The sequence below is a fragment of the Strix aluco genome, chromosome 26, assembly GCF_031877795.1.
Source record: "Strix aluco isolate bStrAlu1 chromosome 26, bStrAlu1.hap1, whole genome shotgun sequence".
Lineage (NCBI taxonomy): Eukaryota > Metazoa > Chordata > Aves > Strigiformes > Strigidae > Strix > Strix aluco.
The window spans coordinates 1,160,236-1,179,947 of NC_133956.1; the positions used below are offsets into that span (position 1 = coordinate 1,160,236).

The 19,712-nt window shown below is 59.4% G+C and overlaps 2 protein-coding genes across 2 annotated transcripts; both read left to right on the forward strand.

Annotated features, from left to right (window-relative positions):
• The first annotated feature begins 3,912 nt into the window (after positions 1-3,912).
• CSF3R (colony stimulating factor 3 receptor) lies at positions 3,913-11,717 on the forward strand. The gene is made up of 17 exons (XM_074850799.1): positions 3,913-3,971; positions 4,588-4,759; positions 5,560-5,655; positions 5,960-6,259; positions 6,608-6,731; positions 6,871-7,040; positions 7,765-7,919; positions 8,147-8,300; positions 8,420-8,502; positions 8,610-8,823; positions 9,064-9,252; positions 9,502-9,603; positions 9,901-10,047; positions 10,215-10,355; positions 10,487-10,577; positions 10,795-10,876; positions 11,036-11,717. Exons 3-17 carry the CDS (start codon positions 5,586-5,588, stop codon positions 11,543-11,545), a joined length of 2,532 nt encoding a protein of 843 aa, XP_074706900.1. The 5' UTR covers positions 3,913-3,971; positions 4,588-4,759; positions 5,560-5,585; the 3' UTR covers positions 11,546-11,717.
• MRPS15 (mitochondrial ribosomal protein S15) lies at positions 11,715-19,649 on the forward strand. Its single transcript, XM_074850800.1, has 8 exons — positions 11,715-11,991; positions 13,225-13,284; positions 14,432-14,507; positions 15,345-15,393; positions 16,197-16,281; positions 17,158-17,216; positions 18,440-18,631; positions 19,486-19,649. The coding sequence occupies exons 1-8, from the start codon at positions 11,730-11,732 to the stop codon at positions 19,603-19,605; spliced, it is 903 nt and encodes a 300-aa protein (XP_074706901.1). The 5' UTR covers positions 11,715-11,729; the 3' UTR covers positions 19,606-19,649.
• The last annotated feature ends 63 nt before the right edge of the window (positions 19,650-19,712 follow it).

Here is a 19,712-nt window from a genome sequence, read left to right on the forward strand (position 1 = left end):
TCGGTGGCTGCAGCAGCGCGGGGCTCGGCCCCACACAGCCCTCGGCGCTCGGCGCTGCACGGCGGGGACAGGCCGGGCACCCCGGCCCCTCGGTCCCCTCTCGCAGGGCGCAAACGCGGGAGCTGGAGGAGCTGCGTCACTCCTGACCCGCGTGGACACCGTTGGGGTTCATGAGTTTGAGGGCGTTTCATTTGTCACTCCTCTTGGCCGTGGAAAAAGCCAGCAGCAGGAGAAGGACAAATCAAATTACAAGCCAGCTAATGAAAATAATGGGGACTAAAGCACTTTTGGAGGCTGCTTGGTTGGATTCCTATTTCCGTGTGTCACTGGATTTAAATCGGTGATGTTTATAGCCCTCGAGAAGCAGTCATTTGATTGCCCTTTGTGATTAGCTGCAACTCAATTGACCATGAATTTCTTGCTCGTGCAGACCCGACCCGTTGGCAGATGAGAGGTGCCCGGCTCCGAGCCAGGCTCCAGCCCCGTGGCTGCTCCCACCCCCCTTGCTCGAGCACCCAAAGCCCTCCCGGGCCTTTCAGGGGCCCAGCCCTTGCAGCTTGTGCCGGGGTAAAACGGGTGGGGGATGCTGGGGGTGCTGCAGAGCGCAGCCGAGATGGTGTATTTATAGAGCGGGAGGGTTTCGCCCCGTTTCCATGCAATGATCCGGCCACTCCGACAGCGAGCGTCTGTCAGCGCCTGCCTGGGCTAACAGCCTCCATTTGCAACTATTGACTCTGACTAAATAATCTCCAGATATATTTTTCTCCCGATAAAAGCTGATTTTTTTCTGTTATTGCCAGGGGTGTTTATTAGAGCAGAAAAATAATAGCTCTGTGCCTGCAGCCTGATTGCTGGGAAGTGTCAGAAGTCGGCCGTGCAGCCCTGGCAGCTGGGACCAAACGTGCTGCTTGGCACCGCAGTCACGGGGCGGGGACAGGCACGAAAATCCCCCCCGCCCGGCTGGTTTGATGGGGGGCGGCAGCGAAGGGAAATTGCTTTTCAGCAATGGCACAGGGAGAAGAGGCTTCGCACGTCTGAGCTCTGGAGCGCCTCGGCAAAAAGGAGTGGGAATGTCCAGGTGTGTGGGGATGAGGGGCTGGCGCGGGGCTCAGCTGTTGGACACGGGCAGGTTTCTCTGCTGCAGACACCGGGCAGCAGAGCCAGTACTTGAGGGACATGCAAGTTTTACATGGTCCCATGGACGATCTCTCTCTCTCGCCCATCCACCCAAAGAACCGCTCTCCCGTGCTGGAGCTGCAGCCCCTTGGCATCCTTTTGGCATCTTGCAGATTAGAGATGAATAATGGCAGGCAGCACAGGCAGCACAGGCACTTCTCTGCCCCTTGCACCCCGTCCTCCCCCTCCCCATGCCCACCAGGGACTCCCTAGATCCCCACAACACAGAAAATTAATCCTCCTGCCTCATTAATTACAGTAATGTGTCAGGAACCTTGTTCAAGGTCAGCCTCTCAGACCCCTGGAATCAATTCTCTCCAATTTGCAGCCGCCTCGCTGGGGCGGAGCTGGGTGGTGGCGGCAGCACGTGGCAGGGACGAGCACCGTGGACACCCCCAGGATTGGGGATCCGGTGACTGAAGCCTGCGGATGCAGGAGGGTCCCGGCCTGGCTCCCCGCCCTGGGGCAGCTCCATGCTGGCAGCCTGGGTTCCCTGTGTCCCTGCACTGCCATCCCAAGCCGAGGGTCTCCTCCCTGCCCCCTCTGCCAGCCTGCAGGGCGCTGGGCCGGGAGCCCTCTGCTCCCTCCCTGCTGCTGACGGCTGGACAAGGTGGTTTGTTTGAATTAATCATGTTGGGCAGCAATTAAACAGCTCTCCTTATCCGTTAGAGACTGCAGCAGGTTTTGCACTGAGATCTTGCATCTTACATGACTGGCAATATTTTATTTTTTCAGGGAATGAACAGAAGAAAGGGAAAATCTCTTTAGGGAGGCTGGTTCTTGCTGACAGCTGAGCTGATACAAGCCAGTAATGTACTTTATTCTGCTTAATAGCAATGATCTGCCCAGCAGGGATTAAATCAGAGGCGCTGATAACACGCCGGAGAACCGGAGGCAGCTGAGAGCCCCCTGGCACTTCACGTGGGGAGCGATGGCAGAACGGTGCTGGGCGGTGGGGCTCCGCCAGCCCTGCTGCCCTGGGCCCCGCGGTGCCACGGCAACAGTGGGGGTACACGGGGGTCCCGCTGCCCCCCACCCTGCATCACGCTCAGAGCCCGGCGGGAGCTTCGGCAGCCGCGGCGGGGAATGGAGCCGCTTCACACGTCTGCTGTGACGGACCCGCTCTGCACCGGGGCGGTGGCGGCAGAGCCAGCGCTGCCTGCGGGCGCGGGAGGCTCCGCACTGCGGTGCTGGGAAGGGTCCGGATCCGTCCCTGTCTGTCGCCTCCAGTGCGACCTGTGGATTGTGGCTAGAGCTGCCCAAGGGGTCTGGCTGCTCCCCAGCGCCATCGGTCCCCATCCCACACGCTGCAACCCGGGAAAAGCCCAGGGGCCGCTTCCCCTTTCCGCCTTCCCCCTTGCCGGGCAGCCCCGGGAACGGGGGGCTCTTGCGACACGAGCCGGGAGCCCCCTGCCCCACTGCTCACGCCGAAACGTGCCTCGTCTGGGCCATCAGCACCCACCCTCCCTCCGAACTGCGCTCTCCAGTCTGTCCTGCACCACGGCCCCGTGTCACCGCCCGCCTCTGCGCTTCCATGGCCTCATCCCGTGGGACCCTCTGTCACCGCGCTGGCCCTTGTGCCCCGGCAGCCTCCCCCCACGCATCCTCCTGCCCCAGCCCCTCCGAGGCCCCTCCGCCGGGCTGGCTGGGCCCTGTGGCTCTGGCTGCGGGTGCCCTGCAGGGATGGCGCCCTGCCCTCGTCCCCCTGTCCCACCCCAGGGATGGGATCTGTAGGCTTGTGAGGGTGACTCAGAGCCAAAGGGGAACCGAGAGCGTTGTCATGGGGGCACGTCAGCTGCATCCCTGATCTCGGGAAGGGGCCAGTGCCCCGGGCACCAGACAGCGAGCCGTGCCCCCACAGATTGGCACACTCAGAGCCTCCTCGGGGACAGCCCCTTTCCCTGCAGAGCATCGGCGAGGTGAGCGCGGAGACAGGCGTGCGCTGGGCTGGGGTGCACGGTCCCCTCCGCACGCCAGGACGCGGGGCCCCACGGGCGGCAGCGCTTGTTTGTGTCCAGCTCTGCCTGCCCGCCGGTTCCCACGGAGATGCCCATGTCGCCATGGCTACTTGCTGATATTCCTGCTCCGGCTGGTAAACAGCCTGCAAGCCACCCGCTTCCGCCCCAAAATACTGGGGGTTGCTACACCCCAGGGAAATGTTGCAAGGGCAGCTCCCCCGCCCCAGGCTGTGGGAATCGACCCTGTGCCCCAGCCTGGGGAGCTGTGACCCCGCACAGCCCCAGTGAGCAGCCTGACCTCTCCGGGCAGGGGGCTGGGGCCCTGGGCAGCGGAGATGTAGGGGGAAAAAGCTTTTGCTCAGACTGTCAGGGCTGCAAGGTGGCTGGCCATCTCCCTCCGGCCATTTCCCTCCGGCCATCTCCCTCCGGCCAGCAGCCCGGCTCTGCGGGAGGCGATGCTGGGAGCGCGTCTCCCCCAGGCTGCTCTCCCATGGCCCCGGGCCATCTTCCCTCCTGTGGGCATCAGGGTGGGGGTCTGTGCTGGCCCCACGGTTGTTTGCAGCAGGGGGTTGCATGAGCGCTGAGTAACACACCGCTGGAGATGAAACGCGTGCTACAAATCCCGTAGTAAACAGCTGTTTGCACAACAGCCACCTCCGTTGCGAAGGCTGTGAGTGCGTGGCAGGTTGCGCAATCCTCTGTTTACCCCCATGCTCCCGTCCCATCCCACGATGCCGGTCTGGCACGGGCGGGCAGAGCTGCCCGACATCCCAGCTGTGAGCTCCCCCCAGGGAGGCTGGGCAGGGCCTTGGGCAAGGAGCTGCTGGAAAAACCCAGGTTAATGGTGGGCACAGGGAGGTACCAGTGGGAAGGTTGGGTCTTGGGTTGCCCTTGGGGCGTCTCACAGGTCCCCTCAGGCTGGGGCAAGCTGGGCTCCATGGTGTGAACATGGACAACTTGGGTCAAATGAGGCTTCGCGGGGCAGCTCTCCCCAGGGCCAGCCTCTAGGACCCAGCCCAGGCTCAGCTGCGAGGGGCAGCAGGGCTGTCCCCAGGGTCCGGGGCTGGCGGGCACATCCCTGGAGAGGGCTGAAGCTCGGCGGGATGAGGATGCGGGGATGAGCCCAGTCCCCTGCAGTGAGTGCCCAGCCAGGACAGCGGAGCGGGCTGGGGGCTGCGAGTTGTGCCCAGGCAGCACCACCCTGCGCTGGCAGCCACGACTGGGTTTGCCCCCTGCCCTCTGAGCCCCTCGTCCCCCAGCCCAGCCCCGTGGCCCCAGGGGAGTCGCAGCGAGGCACTGGCTGTGCCACATCCCGGCTGCTGGAGTGGGCAGGGTGGGGGGGCCGGGTGCTGCTCCCCGCCGCTGGATGTGTGCGTGCTGCTGGGCTTTCCTTCCTGCGGCGAGCGAGGCGGTCGCAGCCTGCAGGGAAGTGTTTTGTAATCACCTTCTTCAGAGAGTCACAGCAATTAACGGCACTGGTTTTGAGGAACTAACGGTGAAAGCAGCATGTTAGCAAACGGGCTGAGCACGGCGAGCCGCCGGGAGCCGGAGGCCGGTGCTCGGAGCGGGCGGTGAGCGGCAGCTGGAGACACCAGGCGTGGAGGAGTGGTGGAGATGGAGGCGAGGTAGGGATCGGCTGCGTGGTGCTCGGGTCTGGCTGAGCACCTTGTCTGTGGCTGCGTGTGCTCAGCAGGGGCTGCTCCCCCGTTTCCCACACTCAAGTCCCTCGTCTGCCCCTGGACATCGGCTTGGGGGGGAGAGGAGCTGCGGGTACCCAGAGCCGGGGCAGCATGGCCAGCCCCACCTGGGGCAAGCGCCCGGCACTCCCGAGGCCACGGCCGGGACCAACGCGGGGCAGAGGATGAGCCGTCGGCCGGGCAGGGCAGAGGCAGCCAGGGCCGTTCCCAGCAGCAGGTGGGGGGGTGCAGCTGGAGCAGGCAGCACAGGGTGGGGGGTGCAGGCAGGCCCCCGCAGCTCTGGCCAGCCCCGCGGCACTGCTGTCCTTCACTCATTTCCCTCTTTCAGCTCATCAGCTCTGACACCCCAAACCCCAGCGCTAACCCTCCCTGAAACCGCAAATCTCTGCCCAGCAGAGGCTGAAGATACCTGAGATAAAATCAGCCCGCGCCTGCGGCCAGGCACGGGGCGTCGCGCCCCAGGACCGGGGTGCGCAGGGGACAAGAGCTGGTGACTGGCTGTGCCGGGGCCCCCCCAGAACGCCTCGCCGCTGAGCTTTTCCACACCAGCGCCTGCGGCAGTGCCCGGGGGCGGAGGTGTCATCGCTGCTGAAAGGCTGCCGGGGAGAGGCCACCTCTGACGGCAAAAGGACATTTTGCTCCGGGAAACATCGGTGACGGTGGCAGGATGGCTCGTCCAGCCCCTTCCCGACCCGCCAGGACGAGCTGCTCTCTCCATTCCATTCCAGGTGATGCCAAAGCCACAGAGCAGACCATGGCCAGGCGCGGTGCCAGGACACCCTTCCTGCTGTGGCTCTCCCTGCTCCTGCTCCTCCGCCCAGGGGGTGAGTGGGGCCTGTCCCATCCCGCAGCCGCGTGTCCCGCGCCGCCTCCCTGCACCCAGCGCCCGTCCCAGCCGGGGCCGCAGCACGCGGCGGGCAGGAGTGCCGGCAGCACGGCGGGCGCTGGCAGGATGGGGCCTGGCGTGTGCCAGCAGCCTTGCCCAACGCCCGGCTCTTCCTCCCCAGCAGCTGGGGGGCCCGTCTAAGGGAAGAGGAGCTCGTCCCTCTGTCCTGCCTGGGTGCCGAGGAGCCGAGACGGCTTCGTCGTGGCTGTGCCCTGGATGTGACGTGTTTTTCCTGCCTGCAGGGACCCTGGGCTGTGCCTCGGTGGTGGTGGGCTCACCCGTTGTGCCCCTGGGCTCGGCCGTTGCGGCGTCCTGCACCATCCAGAGCAAGTTCTGCCACGGCTTGGAGCAGGGGAAGGTTCAGATCACCTGGATGCTGGACAATGAGCCCGTGGCTGGGAGTCAGCACCGGGGCCCGGGGGGCACAGAGGTGTCCAACCTCACCCTGCCCCAGTTCAACCGCACGCAGGCCAAGCTGTGGTGCTGGGTGGAGTGGAACGGGACCAGGCAGCGCATTGGCATGGCCGAGATCAGGGCAGGCTGTAAGTCTGCTGCCGCCGCAGGTCACCCGCCTGCGCACACGGGCACTTCACAGAGGCACAGCCTGGCACCGGGGTTCACACCTCTCCTCCCCGAGACGTGTCTGCCCTGGGCAAGCCGGGCAAAGCCGCCGGGGTGGGAGCAGCAGCCGGGGGCCGATGGCTGGCGGAGGCTGTTTCAGGGCTGTGCCCAGCCACGTCCTAGCATGCCGGTGCACCGTGGGCAGGCTGTGGGGCAGGGGAGCTTTGGGGAGCAGCGGCGGGGCAGCAGCTGGACATGGGGGGGGCTGCAGCTCCTCCGCAGCCAGGATGGGTGCTTCGCTCAGGCTCTTTCTGGACGCTCTCTCCCAGACCCGCCTGCAAAGCCCTTCAACCTCAGCTGCGTCCTGAACCTCAGCGACTACGGGCTGACGTGCCAGTGGGATCCGGGAGCTGACAGCCACCTCCCCACCAGCATCGCGCTGAAATGTGCCGGGTAAAACCTGGGGGGTGACATGCACCCGGGTGTCCGGGCTCTGGGCCACCTCTCCTGGCCCTCACCCCTCGCCAAACCACATGGCAAACCTCATCCTCTGCCGGAGGGACCCCCGAGCCCACCCCTCTCACTGCTGCAGGAGCAGAGCCCAGGCGGTGACAGGCTGCACCCCGCAAGGTGGCCACAGCCGCTGCACGGTGCCACGCCGGCTGCTCCAGCTCTACCGGCAAATGGAGATCTGGGTGTCCACCACCAACGCCCTGGGCACGGCCGAGTCGGAGCATCTCTGCATCGACCCCATGGATGTGGGTGAGTGACAGCCCGAGCTGCTGCGCGGGGCCCAGGGAGGCTCATCAGCGGTGAGAGAGGGGTATTAGAGCACCAGTAAAGCACATCGAGCTTTTTAGGTCATATCTTATGGGCAGGTCCCCGTGATAAATGGCTCGCCGGGATGAATAGGTGCCAAAGCATTACAGACTGAGCAGCGCGTGCTGGCGGGTTATGAGCCGTCAGTTGACCTGCTGCACTCTACAACTCTCTCCAGCAATTGATTACCCATTTATTCAGGAGGTCTATTAATAATATATCCAGCTCCTATAAACTATTCATAAAAGGAACCTTCCCAGATGGTGCGTCTCGTCCTCTCTGCCCTGGCCCCGGGGGAAGGCTGCCCAAGAACCAGCTCAGCCCTCCCACGGCCGGGCCGGGCTCTCACCCCCAGGCAGACCCAAATGTGGGGCTTTCCTGGCCGTGTCCCAGACCCCGGGTCGTGCGGGGTCTGTTCTTTCTGTGTAGGTGCTAACCCCGCCTGGAACCCAGGCTGCCGAGCAGCGTCCCAGGCAGGGGCACACACCAGCTCCCATCCCCTGCCACGAGCTGTTCTCTTAAATATTTTGGGGCAATTTCTCCCCATCCCTCACCTCGGGCAGGCCAGCACCCCGGCTGCAGCTCGTGGTATTAACAATGCGAGTCCATGGTCCCATGCACCGCCCTCTGCGGCACCTCTCCAGCTCTCTCCCTGCTCCTCCTCCAGCCAAGCTGGACCCCCCGGCCCTGCGGAGCATCCAGTCCATCCCCTTCCAGACCGACTGCATCGCCCTGGCCTGGGAGGTGGCCCCCAGCAACGCGCACATGGAGCTGCAGTGCGAGCTGCGCTACCGGGCGCCCGAGGACTCGGCCTGGGCTCTGGTGAGTGAGCAGGAGGCGGCACCCTCCGCTCCGAGCTCTGCCCGGTTTCCTGCAGCGGGACCGGCGGGTCCCCGCGTCGGAGGGGGACAGCAAGGTGCCCCCTCGCACGCCCTGCGCAGCACCCGCATCGGGGCCGGCCCCCTCGCACGCCCTGCGCAGCACCCGCATCGGGGCCGGCCCCTGCTCGAGGCAGGAGCCAGCACAGCCCTCCCTCCGGCTGCCACCAGGTCACCGACATCGTTGGCCAGGCTGGCACCACGCAGCGCTGCGGCTTCCTCTTTGGCACGCGGTACCACTTCCAGATGCGGTGCCGACGGAGCTTGGCACAGGGCTACTGGAGCGAGTGGAGCCCAGGCAGGAACTACACCACCCATGAGAAAGGTGGGCGCGGAGTCACCCGGGGCGGGGGGGTTCCCCTCTGCCCTGCCAGGCGGCACAGCCGCGGTGGCACGGCCACGCTCGCCCCTCTCAGCTCCCCGCCCGCCCTCCTCCTGTCGCAGCCCCCACGGGGAAGCTGGACGCGTGGTGGAGCGCTCGGCCGGCCGGGGCAGGCAGGCTGTGGGAGGTGCAGCTGCGCTGGAAGGTGAGCACGGGTGGGCGGCGGGGGTGTGGGGGCTGCCAGGACATCGCCCGGGGAACTGAGCATCCCCGCAGGGACTGAGCACTCCCACACCCCCTGCCTATGCCCAGGCCCCACGGCGGCAGGAGGCGAATGGGCGAGTTCTGGGGTACCGTGTCACCCTGAGCCCCAGGAGGAGGGGCAGGGACCCCCCCACCATCTGCAACACCACCCACACCCAGTGCAACTTCTCCGCGCCGGCGGGGACCAGGAGGGTCTATCTCTCAGCCTACAATGCCGCTGGCGAGTCGGCAGCGACAGAGGTCGTCCTCCTGGAGAGGAAAGGTGAGGGCAGCACAAACCTTCCACTGTCCAAAACCTCCGTGTGCCCCCCGCGGGGCTCTGCCCCTCCAGCAGCTCCCAAAGTGGGTGCCGCTCCCTCGCCCCGCCGCGGGGGAGACACCCCCCTGCGTGTGCGACTGGGGGCTCCCGGGCTGGTGCGCAGCCAGGGCCTGGGCGGCACAGGGGGGCGATGCGGCAGGGCTGCTCCCGTTCCTGTCATCCCAGCTGGATGTCCCCACGCAGGGCAGCCCCTGGCAGGGCTCCGGGCCGTGCCCGGGGGCGAGCGCAGCCTCTGGGTGCGCTGGGAGGCCCCGCCGGTCCCCCCGGTTGCCTACGTGCTGGAGTGGCAGCGGGTGCCCTCGGAGCCCGAAGGCTGCAGCATCTGCTGGCAGATGGAGCATGACGGGGCTGCCACCGCAGCCCTCATCCGGGGTAAGCCAGGGGCGGCCGGGGGGTCCCTGCCCTCCTGGCCGGCTCTGTGGGGAGGCGTACCAGGGGGCTGGCACCCCTCCTGACTGCCCCAGCTCCAAACCCTGCCCTGAGCCCGCTCCACACTCCCCCTCCTTCCTCTGGACCCACTCCCGGGGTACGGCACAGGGCAGGGGGGGCTGGCGCTGTGGGGCAGGTGTGGGGCAGCCAGAGCCCCGAACCCCCGGCCCCCCCCTCTGCTCTCTGTTGCAGATGGCATTGAGCCTTTCCAGCGGTACAACATCTCGGTGTACCCCCTCTACAAGGACACCACTGGGGCGCCCGCCCACATCGCAGCCTACTCTAAGCAGAAGGGTACGTGTGCTGCCAGCCAATGCCCTCAGGGCCCCGGGGGGGTCACCCCACAACACCAAGCCTTTCAAAGTGGGGAGACAGCCTTTCCCCCACCTACCCCTAACTCAGGGACTGTGCAGAAGAGCTTGGCCCACTGGGCTGGACCTTGGCTGATCTCTGGAGGGGCTCTCAGCCGGACTGAGCCCCACAGGGGTACAGCGTGGGGCAGGGCCTGACACCCACACCTCGGCAGTGGGACTCTGCATCCCCTGCACCCCAAGTCAGCGGTTCTGCACAGCATGTCCTGCTCCGTTTCAGCACCGTCCTATGCCCCAAAGCTCCACCTGAAGAGCATCAGCAAGTCTGACGCCGAGCTGTGCTGGGACCCGGTGCCAGTGGAGATGCAGAACGGTTTTATCACCAGCTACACCATCTTCTGGGCCAACAGCACCGCAGAAGTGTCCAGTGAGTCCTGCCCGCATCACCGCCAGCCCTGCCCACCGCCCCGCCTCAGTGCTGGGTGGGGACATCCGCAGAGTCTGTGCCCCCATCAGAGAGGGTCGGGGTGGAAAGCCAAGGGGCCGTGCAGGTGAGGGGCAGCTGCTGTGCTGAGACCTGCCACGTTTCCCCAGGCGCCGCTGTGAATCCCTCTCTCAGCTCCTTTGTCATCCGGGAGCTGAAGCCGTCGACCCTGTACAAAGTGCACATCATGGCGTCCACGGCCGCCGGTGGCACCAACGGCACCAGCCTGACCCTGGTGACCACGGTGCTCGGTGAGGGGGGGTGAAGAGATGGGAGGGGATCCACCAGACCCCGAGTCCCGCCTCGTCCTCACGGCACAGCGCGGCTGGAGGTGCCCCACCGTGGTTCCCCCCGTGACCATCTCCCCCTGCCCACTTCCCAGATGACATTGAAATCCAGTTCCTCTTCCTGACCCTGGGGCTGACCTTTGTCTTGCTCATACTTCTGCTCATCTGCTTCCAGAAGAACGGCCGGTGAGTACCAAGAGCTGCCACGGGTTGGACCAGCCCCGCACCCGGCCGGGCCGCCCTGGGAGAACCTGTCCCCAGCGGCTGCAGTGGTGTGGCAACAGCCCCAGGGGGGGACACAGGGAGCCATGGCATCCCGCTGTGAGCTCGGCGGGAGCCAGGCCAGCCCCGAGGCCACCGGTTTCAGGCCCCTCACTGAGTCCCCTCATCCTGTGGCTGTCAGGGTGAAGCAGCAGTTCTGGCCCAGCGTCCCCGACCCCGCCAACAGCAGCCTGGGCAAGTGGGTCCCGACAGAGCTCCAGCAGGTGAGACCCAGACAGCTGCTCCCCCCGACCCCCCCGCTCCCCACCCGGGCATCGCTCGGCACGGAGGGCATGGCACATCTCTCGTGTGGCGCTGGGCAGGGGGGGCAGAGCGAGCCCCACACCCTGCAAGGAGGCCGTGACCACATGCTGTTCCTCCAGGAGCCTCTGCAGGTCCCCGGCGTGAGGGAGCCCGGCCTGGCCACCATTTCCACCGTCACAGTGCTCGAAAGGGCGGCGGGCAAGCAGCCGCCCACCCGGGGCAAGGAGCCCGCCACCGAGCCCACCGGCAGCCTCCCTGCCCTCGCCCAGCCCTACGTGCGGCAGGAGGGCCCCGGCACGCCGGACCGTGGCTGGGCCGCAGCCAAGACGCGCCAGGGCCCCGGCGGGAGCGGGGAGACCGTGCAGTACGCGCGGGTGGTGGGCGACGGGTACAAGGGCCAGCAGCACGTCCGGCCGCGGCTCTACCTGCGCTCCAGCTCCACGCAGCCCCTGCTGCTCGACCCCAGCCCCAGCCCCAAGGCCTACGAGAACCTCTGGTTCCACGGGGCCGACCCCCACGGCTGCCTGGGGGACGGGGGCTGCCCCGAGGACCTGCCCGCCACCTTCCCCCTGCTGCAGGGCCTCCGCATCAGCGGGGCCGAGGAGCTCCACGACTGCCGGGTGTTTTAGAGCCGGGCAGCGCTAACGGACCCAGCCCCGGGGCTCGCCCGCGGCCTACGGGAGGCCCGGGCCGGGCCTAGGCCTGGGGCTGCCCGACGGGGGCCCGGCTCCCTCCGCCGGTGCTGCGTGCGTCCCCTCCCGCCCCTCCTCTTCCTTCCCGCAATAAAGGGGGACGCGCTGAGAGCGGCCTGGGATGTCTGTGCGGCAGGAGCAGCCCGAGGTGCCGGCGAGGCGCGGACCCTCCGCCGGGACCGGGCGCTCGACGCGCTCGGCGCTCGACAGGCTCGATGCGCTCGGCGCTCGACACGCTCGGGCAAAATGGCGGCGCCCATGGCGGCGGGGCCGTGAGGGCAGCGCTATGTTGGCGCTGAGGGCGGCGCTGGGCCGCTGCCTGGCGGGGCCGGCCCGCGGCGGGGCCGCTGTCCTGGGGAGCGCCCGCGGCGGTGACGGGGCCGGTGAGGGGCGCGGGGAGTTCGGGCCGCGCTAAGAGAGGCCGCGGGGAGGGAGGGTGGAAGGGGCAGCGGGGCCCGGCGAAGGAAGAGGCGGCCGGGCGGGGGGCCGGGGTGGGAGCTGAGGACGGGGCGGCCTCGGGGTCGGGGGTGGCCTGAGGCGGGGGAGAAGGAGCCTGAGGCGGCGCTGAGAGGGGACAGGGGACTGGGTGACCTTGGGGTGTTTCTGGGGAGGCAGAGCGCGGGCGGGACGCCGGGGCCCCTCTCAAGGCACCAGGGGAGGGCAGGGATGGCGAGCAGGAGTGAGGACCGGCTGGCCCCGGGCAGGGAGCCGGGACGAGCGCTGGGCAGGCACGGCGGGGCTGGGGGCTGCCCCGCGACCCTGCCCTGCGCACGGTGGGGACCTGCTGGAGCAGCTCAGGCGGCTCCGAGGCCAAAGGCTTCAGGCGAAGCTGCTGTGAGCTGGGCCAAGGCGCAGGTGAGAGCCCCGGCGTGGCTTCGGCACAAGCTGTTACCATGTGGGACAGCGCGAGCCCTGCGCTCGCCACCCGTACCCCCAGCCTGTGCGCGGCTCTGCTGCCCCACAGATCCGGAGCTGAGCTCGTGTGCTCGGCCAGGTCCATCTGCAGGCAGGTATGTGGACTGGCAAAGTCTGTACTTGAAAACGTGTTTGATGCACAGGGGAATAATCTGAAGCAGGTGTTGATTCCAGTAGCAGGGGCCTTGAAAGAGCAGTTGGAAGAGTTTGTTCTTGAAGAGTCAAAGAACGGCTCGATTCAGGCTGGTGATGAATATTCTCATCAGTAACGAGCTGTGCTGGTCACGGGTTGTCTCTAGGTCTTGCTGCCTCTGTGCTCTGCCACTGGGGTAGCCCAGAGCAGCCCATCTAACTCGCATGTGAAATTACTTGAATTAGTTCATCAGTTTAAACTCCCTAAATGAACACAGTTCAGCTGGGGAGGCCTTGCGTTCTGCTTGGTGTCTGTAATCTCTTCCTGCTGCTCTGTTCTCATCATTTGGGTTCAAATCCCCCTGAAGCTGCACAATTTAGCCCATTTGTTTTAGCACCTGTGTGAGAACCACACTGAGCTGTTCCACAGTCCTTTAGGACTGGCCACTGATCACCTTGGAGTCTAAGTACTCTGACCAGTTTTCTAGTACAGACTGAGCAGTATTTAATGTGTACCTAGCTAAAAAAGTGCACACAAGTCTGATAAATCTTTCTTTTCTTCCATCAAGTTTGCAGTCCCTTTATTCAGGCAGCCAGATGGTACGCCAGACCCGTGAGAAGGAGGAAAGGTATGTCAGGATTAATGGGACCATGTGGCAGAATGTCTTATTGTTGGCATTACCAGAGTTGTTACCCTAATGCTGCAGGAAGAGAGGGTAGTTGGAGAAATTAGTGGTTTTCACTTTAAAGATGCAGAGCTCGTCATGAGAAGAGAGAGGAAATATAATCCCTTCTCAGGATTCTGCAGTGCTGCAGCTTCTTGATGGGTAATTACAAGGTTGAGGGAGCCAGACTCTTCTTGGTAGTGCCAGTGATATAATGAGGGGCAGTGGTCCCAAATAGCAGCTTGGAGATGTTCCAGCTGGACACAAAAGGAAAAAGGATTCACTGGGAAGGCAGTGCAGCGTGGGAACGCGCTTCACAGAGGGGCTGTGGAATATCTGTCCTCAGAGGTTTTCAGGGCTTGATAGACAAATGATGACAATCCCACTTTAAAGGGGAGATTGCACTGAAACTTCATAAGGTCCCTTTGACAACCGTTTTGTGGTTCTGTGCATCTAGCAATAATTCCTTACAAGCTCAAAAGTCACTCAAAAAATTCAGCAGTTGAGGCAATCCCAGGCACAAACCCAGGCTGGGTGAGGAGGGGATGAGAGCAGCCCCCAAGAGAAGGACTTGGGGGTGTTGGTGGGTGGAAAATTGCCTGTGAGCCAGCAACAGGCGCTGGCAGCCCAGAAAGCCACCCGTGGAAGAAATTCTCCCCTGTGAGGATGGGGAGGCCCTGGCACAGGTTGCCCAGAGAAGCTGTGGCTGCCCCCTCCCTGGAAGGGTTCAAGGCCAGGTTGGACGGGGCTTTGGGCAACCTGGGCTAGTGGAAGGTGGCCCTGCCTGGGGCAGGGGGTGGGACTGGATGGGCATTAAGGTCCCTCCCAACCCAAACCACTCTATGATTCTATGAAATGAGCAACTGTCATTAGTAGGAGATCACTATCTCTTTACATCATGTTGTGAATCCAGCGCTGAAGGCCAGAGACTGGGCCCAATTTTATGCACTCAATTGCTGCCATCTCAACTTGATTTCTTAAATTCTTCCTTCTTATTTGGAGCATACAGTCTATTTTCTTTGCAACTTGTTTCCTCTGATCTAGTTTGCAAGCATGTTCAGAGCTCTGACTTTGTACTGCTCTTCCTCAAATGTTAATCTTCTCTTTGTAGACATCCCCAGCCATTTGGATGATCTTCCTCCCACAATGCTGAAGAAAGATTATGCCAATGTCCCAATAATAAATAGGTATGATACAAGGAAAGGGAGTGACTGTTCTCTTCAGAGATATCTTATGCACACAACCACAATACATGGAAGCTGTCACCTGTGCAGTAATGAATTCATGCTTTGTGGTCACTGATGTGCAATTTAGCACAAAAATTGCAAAGCTGTTTTGAAAGTCAAATTTGCACAAGCAGTCACTGATTAGGGTTCGGTAAGGTTTTTGTTTATTTAATGTGAGGTTAAGTGCTGATTGCCCACATCTTCTGTGGACTTCGTAGTCCATAGGAAAAAGAAATAATCTTGAAATACTAGAAATCATCTATGCCTGTCTTGAATTCAGGTGATAGAGTGTGTAGGTAAACAACTCAAAATGAATCCCTGCGTCTGAAATTCGGACCTGGAGCTTAGCGTTTTTGTGCTTTGATGCCAGAACTGCTCATGTGTGGTGCGTGGAGAGCCCCCAGTGGTGTAACTGAGACTTTCACAGCTCTTTGAAGGATCAGGTCTTAAAATTAATTATTTTTGTCCTTGTGTACTTCCTTGGGGGTTAATCTTTGGCACCCAGTTTGCACGTAACGTTTTTGGAATTGATAGGACTTCATCATCATCATTTGAAATAGCTGTGCTTCCCACAGCAGCAAAACTACTCGATGCTTCTGTGATCTCAGCCATGATTTTTCTTAGGAATGCAAGAAACGGTTTATGGCTGAGAGATTTGGGAGGGGAGGAGAGTTGCTGTAAATCTGTAGAGTAGATTAAAGTTGAGAAAAGTTAATGTGTTCTGAAAACCTAACCTCATTTCTGTTGTTAAATATCCTTCATTTCTGGCTTATAAACTAATCTGCAATCTCCTTGCAGTGTTGACGATGTAGTGAAAAGACTCTTGTCACTGGAAATGGCAAGCCAGGTTAGTTGCATTCTATTTGCATAAAAAAACCCAGAAGATTTAGTGAGCACATTTGTGTAAGACTTGTCTATATTGTTAAATGCCCTTCACTTACTGTAAGTGTTGCTTGGTGACTGCAAATCTAGGGCTATTAAATACATGAGTGGTAAGTCTTGTATGCTCTTAAAATTTATCATGCAGTCTTCTTTATGATAATAATTGCATACTAAAATGAGAGAAGAAAATATTAGGCAATCACAGGGGAGATGAGCTGTGTTATGTTACTGCTGATGGTTGGCCTATTCTATAAAATAGTTCACTAGATAGCAGATGTTCTTCCACATCAACAAAAGTTCTTTTACTTTTTGTATGCCCAGAAGGCAAAATAAGCAAATCATAAGGTAGCACAAAGATCTTAACCATTTCTTGCTGCTCACCACTTAAGCTTAAAAATATGCAAAAAGCAAAGGCTACTGCCATGTGAGATCAGCTTCAGTTCTCTCTTCCATTCCTGAGAGCGGCGGGACCTCTTCAACACCCTTCTGCTGTAATCCCGGGGTAAAGGGGGTGCCTGGACTCTTGGGTTGAACAACGGTGATTCTCTGTTCTGCTGAGATCTTTTGTGCTGCTTCGCTGCTGTACTCTGCGCACTGCCCTGCCAGCAGCAGGTCCTTTTTTGCAGCACCTTTTACACCTTTTGTGATGGACACTGAGTAAAGCTATTAATTACAAAGCCTTTATCTGGGCATTTGGGAAGAGAGCTGGGGTGTCTCAGACCTTTAGTGTTCCTGAGAAGGTGACAAACTCTTTTCTGTTGTCCACAGAAGGAGAAGATGAAAATAAAGATACAGCAGCTGGTGGAGAAGGTCAGGAGGTCTCCCAATGACAATGGGTCCTCTGAGGTGCAAGGTAAGTTAAAAAAGGAGGAGGTTGTTGTTGGCAGATGATACGTCTCTGCTTTCATTCAGCTGTTCCCACCCCAGCACTTCAAGTTTGCTGTGTCAGTCAGGAGAATCTCCTCCAGGAGCGCAGCGGAGCGGCAGGTCGCTGCAGCGTGCCCTGGGGCTGTTCAGGGTTTGGGAAGGTCACAGATGTCTGCTGGGTGCTCCCAAATTCCTCCTCCATACCCACCCTCCAGAGGCAGCACGTGCATTATTCTGCTTGAAGTCCTTCGACGTGAGGCACAGCGCTGTGTTCGTTACCCAAAGGAGCTACGAGATTTAGCCATGGAACCCAAATCTCCCTCTGCATCAGAGAGCTCTGGCTGAGGCACGGTGTAGGGACAGCGCAGGGGTGAGGGCCACGCTGCCATTGACCCGGATGCACTCCTTTATCATTAATAAAGGCCTTCAGTTCCTCAGGATGCCACCAGCACCTCTCTGCAGAGCCTGAAATCACAAAGAGCTGGCTGCTGCTCCTAGAAAGAGCCTCTTAATTTGTGTCTGTTCTTCCAAAGCTTAAACCAGGTGAAGTGAAATAAATATAAAGTCACCAGTGAGTGCAAGAGGCATTTTACAGATAAATTCCTATGATCTGTTGTTAAAATTTTAACCTCTAATTAAGCAGCTTCATAATAGTAATCGTTCTGACTCGGGTTGTGTAGGTTGTGTTTTGTGGTTTGTTTTGCACTTACCCAGAGGGCTGAGCGGGAGCGCTGGCCGTGGCGCAGTGGGTACCCGTAAGAACAGCAGCCTGCAGCTGGCACTTTGAAGGGAATGCAGATGATACTGTCTCTCCCTGGAAAGCTGCCGCTCTCACACAGCTTCTTATATCTGTTCTTTATAGTTGCTGTGTTGACTGCCAAGATACGCACTTATGAGGAACATCTTCAGAGGCATCCCAAGGTAACTATCAGTAATCTGAGCCCACACGTCTGAGACAGCAGCTGTTCAGGTTGTTTTCTCAGTTTAGAACAAAAGGATTTTAATTCTGGGGATTATGGCTTTCCTAAGAAGGTTCATAAAATAGTTGTAACTGTTCTGTGGTGCCAGTCTGGGAAACTGCTGGCTCAGAGCTATGCTCTCACCAACTGAAATGTGGAGTCTGTTCTGGTTTGTTCCTGGATTGGTGGGAATGGCTGAGCAGGTACCTTTGAACGGAGTTTAGCTAAATTTATCCTTGCTGCAGATGTGGCTTCACCACTTAGTTCTCAATGTAATTAATGTTATCACTTTGGCAGCTGTATTCTCTCTTTGTTCTGCCTATGAAAATGTTTAGCGGCCAGGACCGTGTTTAACGTCGTAATGACACTTCCCTACCTAAAGCTACGGGGGTTCAGAGCCCAAATTCAAAACATCACAACTGTGAGTTTATGGACAAGATTCTTTATGCAGTGCAAAAGGTGGGAGATGCACTAATCAACTGCATTTGAAAAAGTGCATAATGATTTGTTAATCATAAAAGCTTGAAGGGTAAAACAGAATAGAATTCCATTTTTATAAGAAGCCAGAAGTTGTACCAATTGTTTCAGCAGAAGAAACCTTTTGAAGTTACTTGGATGGAGTCTGCTTTTTACACAAATCGCCTGTATAGGACAGGGCAATTTCTCCCGCGGGGGATTGCCCTGCATGGCATGGCTCAAGCTATGCGTATTTTCTTCCAAAGAACAACGCAAATGGCCAGATAGAGCCAAGTGATGTTTTATTTTCACATTTAATTTCTGGAAAAGCAAAGGTAAATGCTTCTGTGTTATTTCTGAATACATTTCAGGGGAAGCAGAGTTTTTAGGCAGTTAGACCTTCCCTACAGCCTTTGCCTCCAAGCGGTTGCAGCTTCTGCCACCACCTGAAACTGCATACAAGTTGAAAACAGTCTTCAGGGTTGGGGTCGGGGAGGAAGGTGCAGACACAGAACGAAGAAAGCAATTTCAGTGAAAAGTAAATTAAGTCTTCTGGGATCTGCTTGTAGTGACCTAATGTGCTTGCAGTACCTGCCAAGAAAAATTGCTCTAAGATACTGTCCTTAACCTGATTGTTTCCTTTCAGCCATAATCTGGTGTATTCCAAGTAATTTATTGGAATGGAAGTGTAATCTGTCTGCAGCGTAGTGAATGTTAAGTCCTTTGCAGGATAAAAATAACCGTCGTCGCATGCTGATGGCTATGGATCGCCGGAACAAACTCCTCGCGTATCTTCGCCGTGTCCGCTACGATACCTTTGAGAACACCTGCAAGCAGCTGAACATCCAGTACAGCCTACCCCCGCCCTACTGCAGGAGGATCACCAAGCGCTGGCTCGTGAAGAAGGCTTTCTGCATCAAGGTAGGGAGCAATCTGGAGAGAGCCACGTAGCTGAAGTAGGAAAAAATTCTCTTTATAGAAGGGCACAATTAAGACAGTTAGGAAAGAGTGACAGGTAAATCCTTTTAATCCATGCTTTGAATTTGAGGAGACAATGGTAATGTCTGTAGAGAAATGCATAAGCTCAGCAAAGAGCTCCACAAAAGATGGTTTCGTAGTGCGTGGTGTCGCACTGGCTGTGCTTGAACTTCAGATTGTACTACCAGTTTGCTCAGAAATGTATGATTCGAACCAGCTGTTTTTCAAAGCCTGGTATGGGAACTAATGTGTGAGACAATTAAATCTGATGGCAGCTTTGGAACAGAAACGTGGGTGCACCCCCTGTGGACTCTCATTTGCTCTAAATACGTAGGTGTAACTCCTGTGTGCAGTGTACCTCAGTATAACTGAGCAGAATCAAGAAGCTGGACGTGCCTTCGGTCTGTACGTACTAAATTTCAGTCCAGTGGAGTTATACCCAAAAGATGGGGTGGCTCTGACAGAATACCTCCAAATGGTTCCCTGGAAACAGGGCTGGCAGGAGCCCTGGGGAGGTGCCTGGCGGCGCGGTGTGGCACTGGCATCCGCGCAGGGGTGGTGGAGCAGCTTCACTCCGCAGCATGTAGCTTTGTCTCTAAGTTGAGAGCTTAAACTAAATTAGCCACACTTGGTGGAATATCTCAGCAGAAGAATTGGATCCGTACTAGTTTATCCACACATGTATTTTATCTTCCAAAAAATCAGGTGTTGTTTTAACTGAGACATGGTTTTGTCCACATTGAGGTGTTTGTTAATGCTTAAAACTGTTCGTTCACCTCCTTACACTCCTCCCGCAGGTTTTTCAGGAGGTGCAGAAGCTGAAAGCGCCACAGAGGCTAAAAGAGAGAAGAGAACGGCAAGCAAGAGCGAGAGCCGCAAAGGAGGCGGCGGCACAGCACGAGGGGACGCCCGTGTAACAGCACGTTCTCTGTAACAATAAATAACTACCTAAAGACCTAAAGCCTCTTTGCCTGCGCGCGTGCGTGGTCCGCGCTGGGGAAAGCGCAGTGAGTGGTTTAAGCGT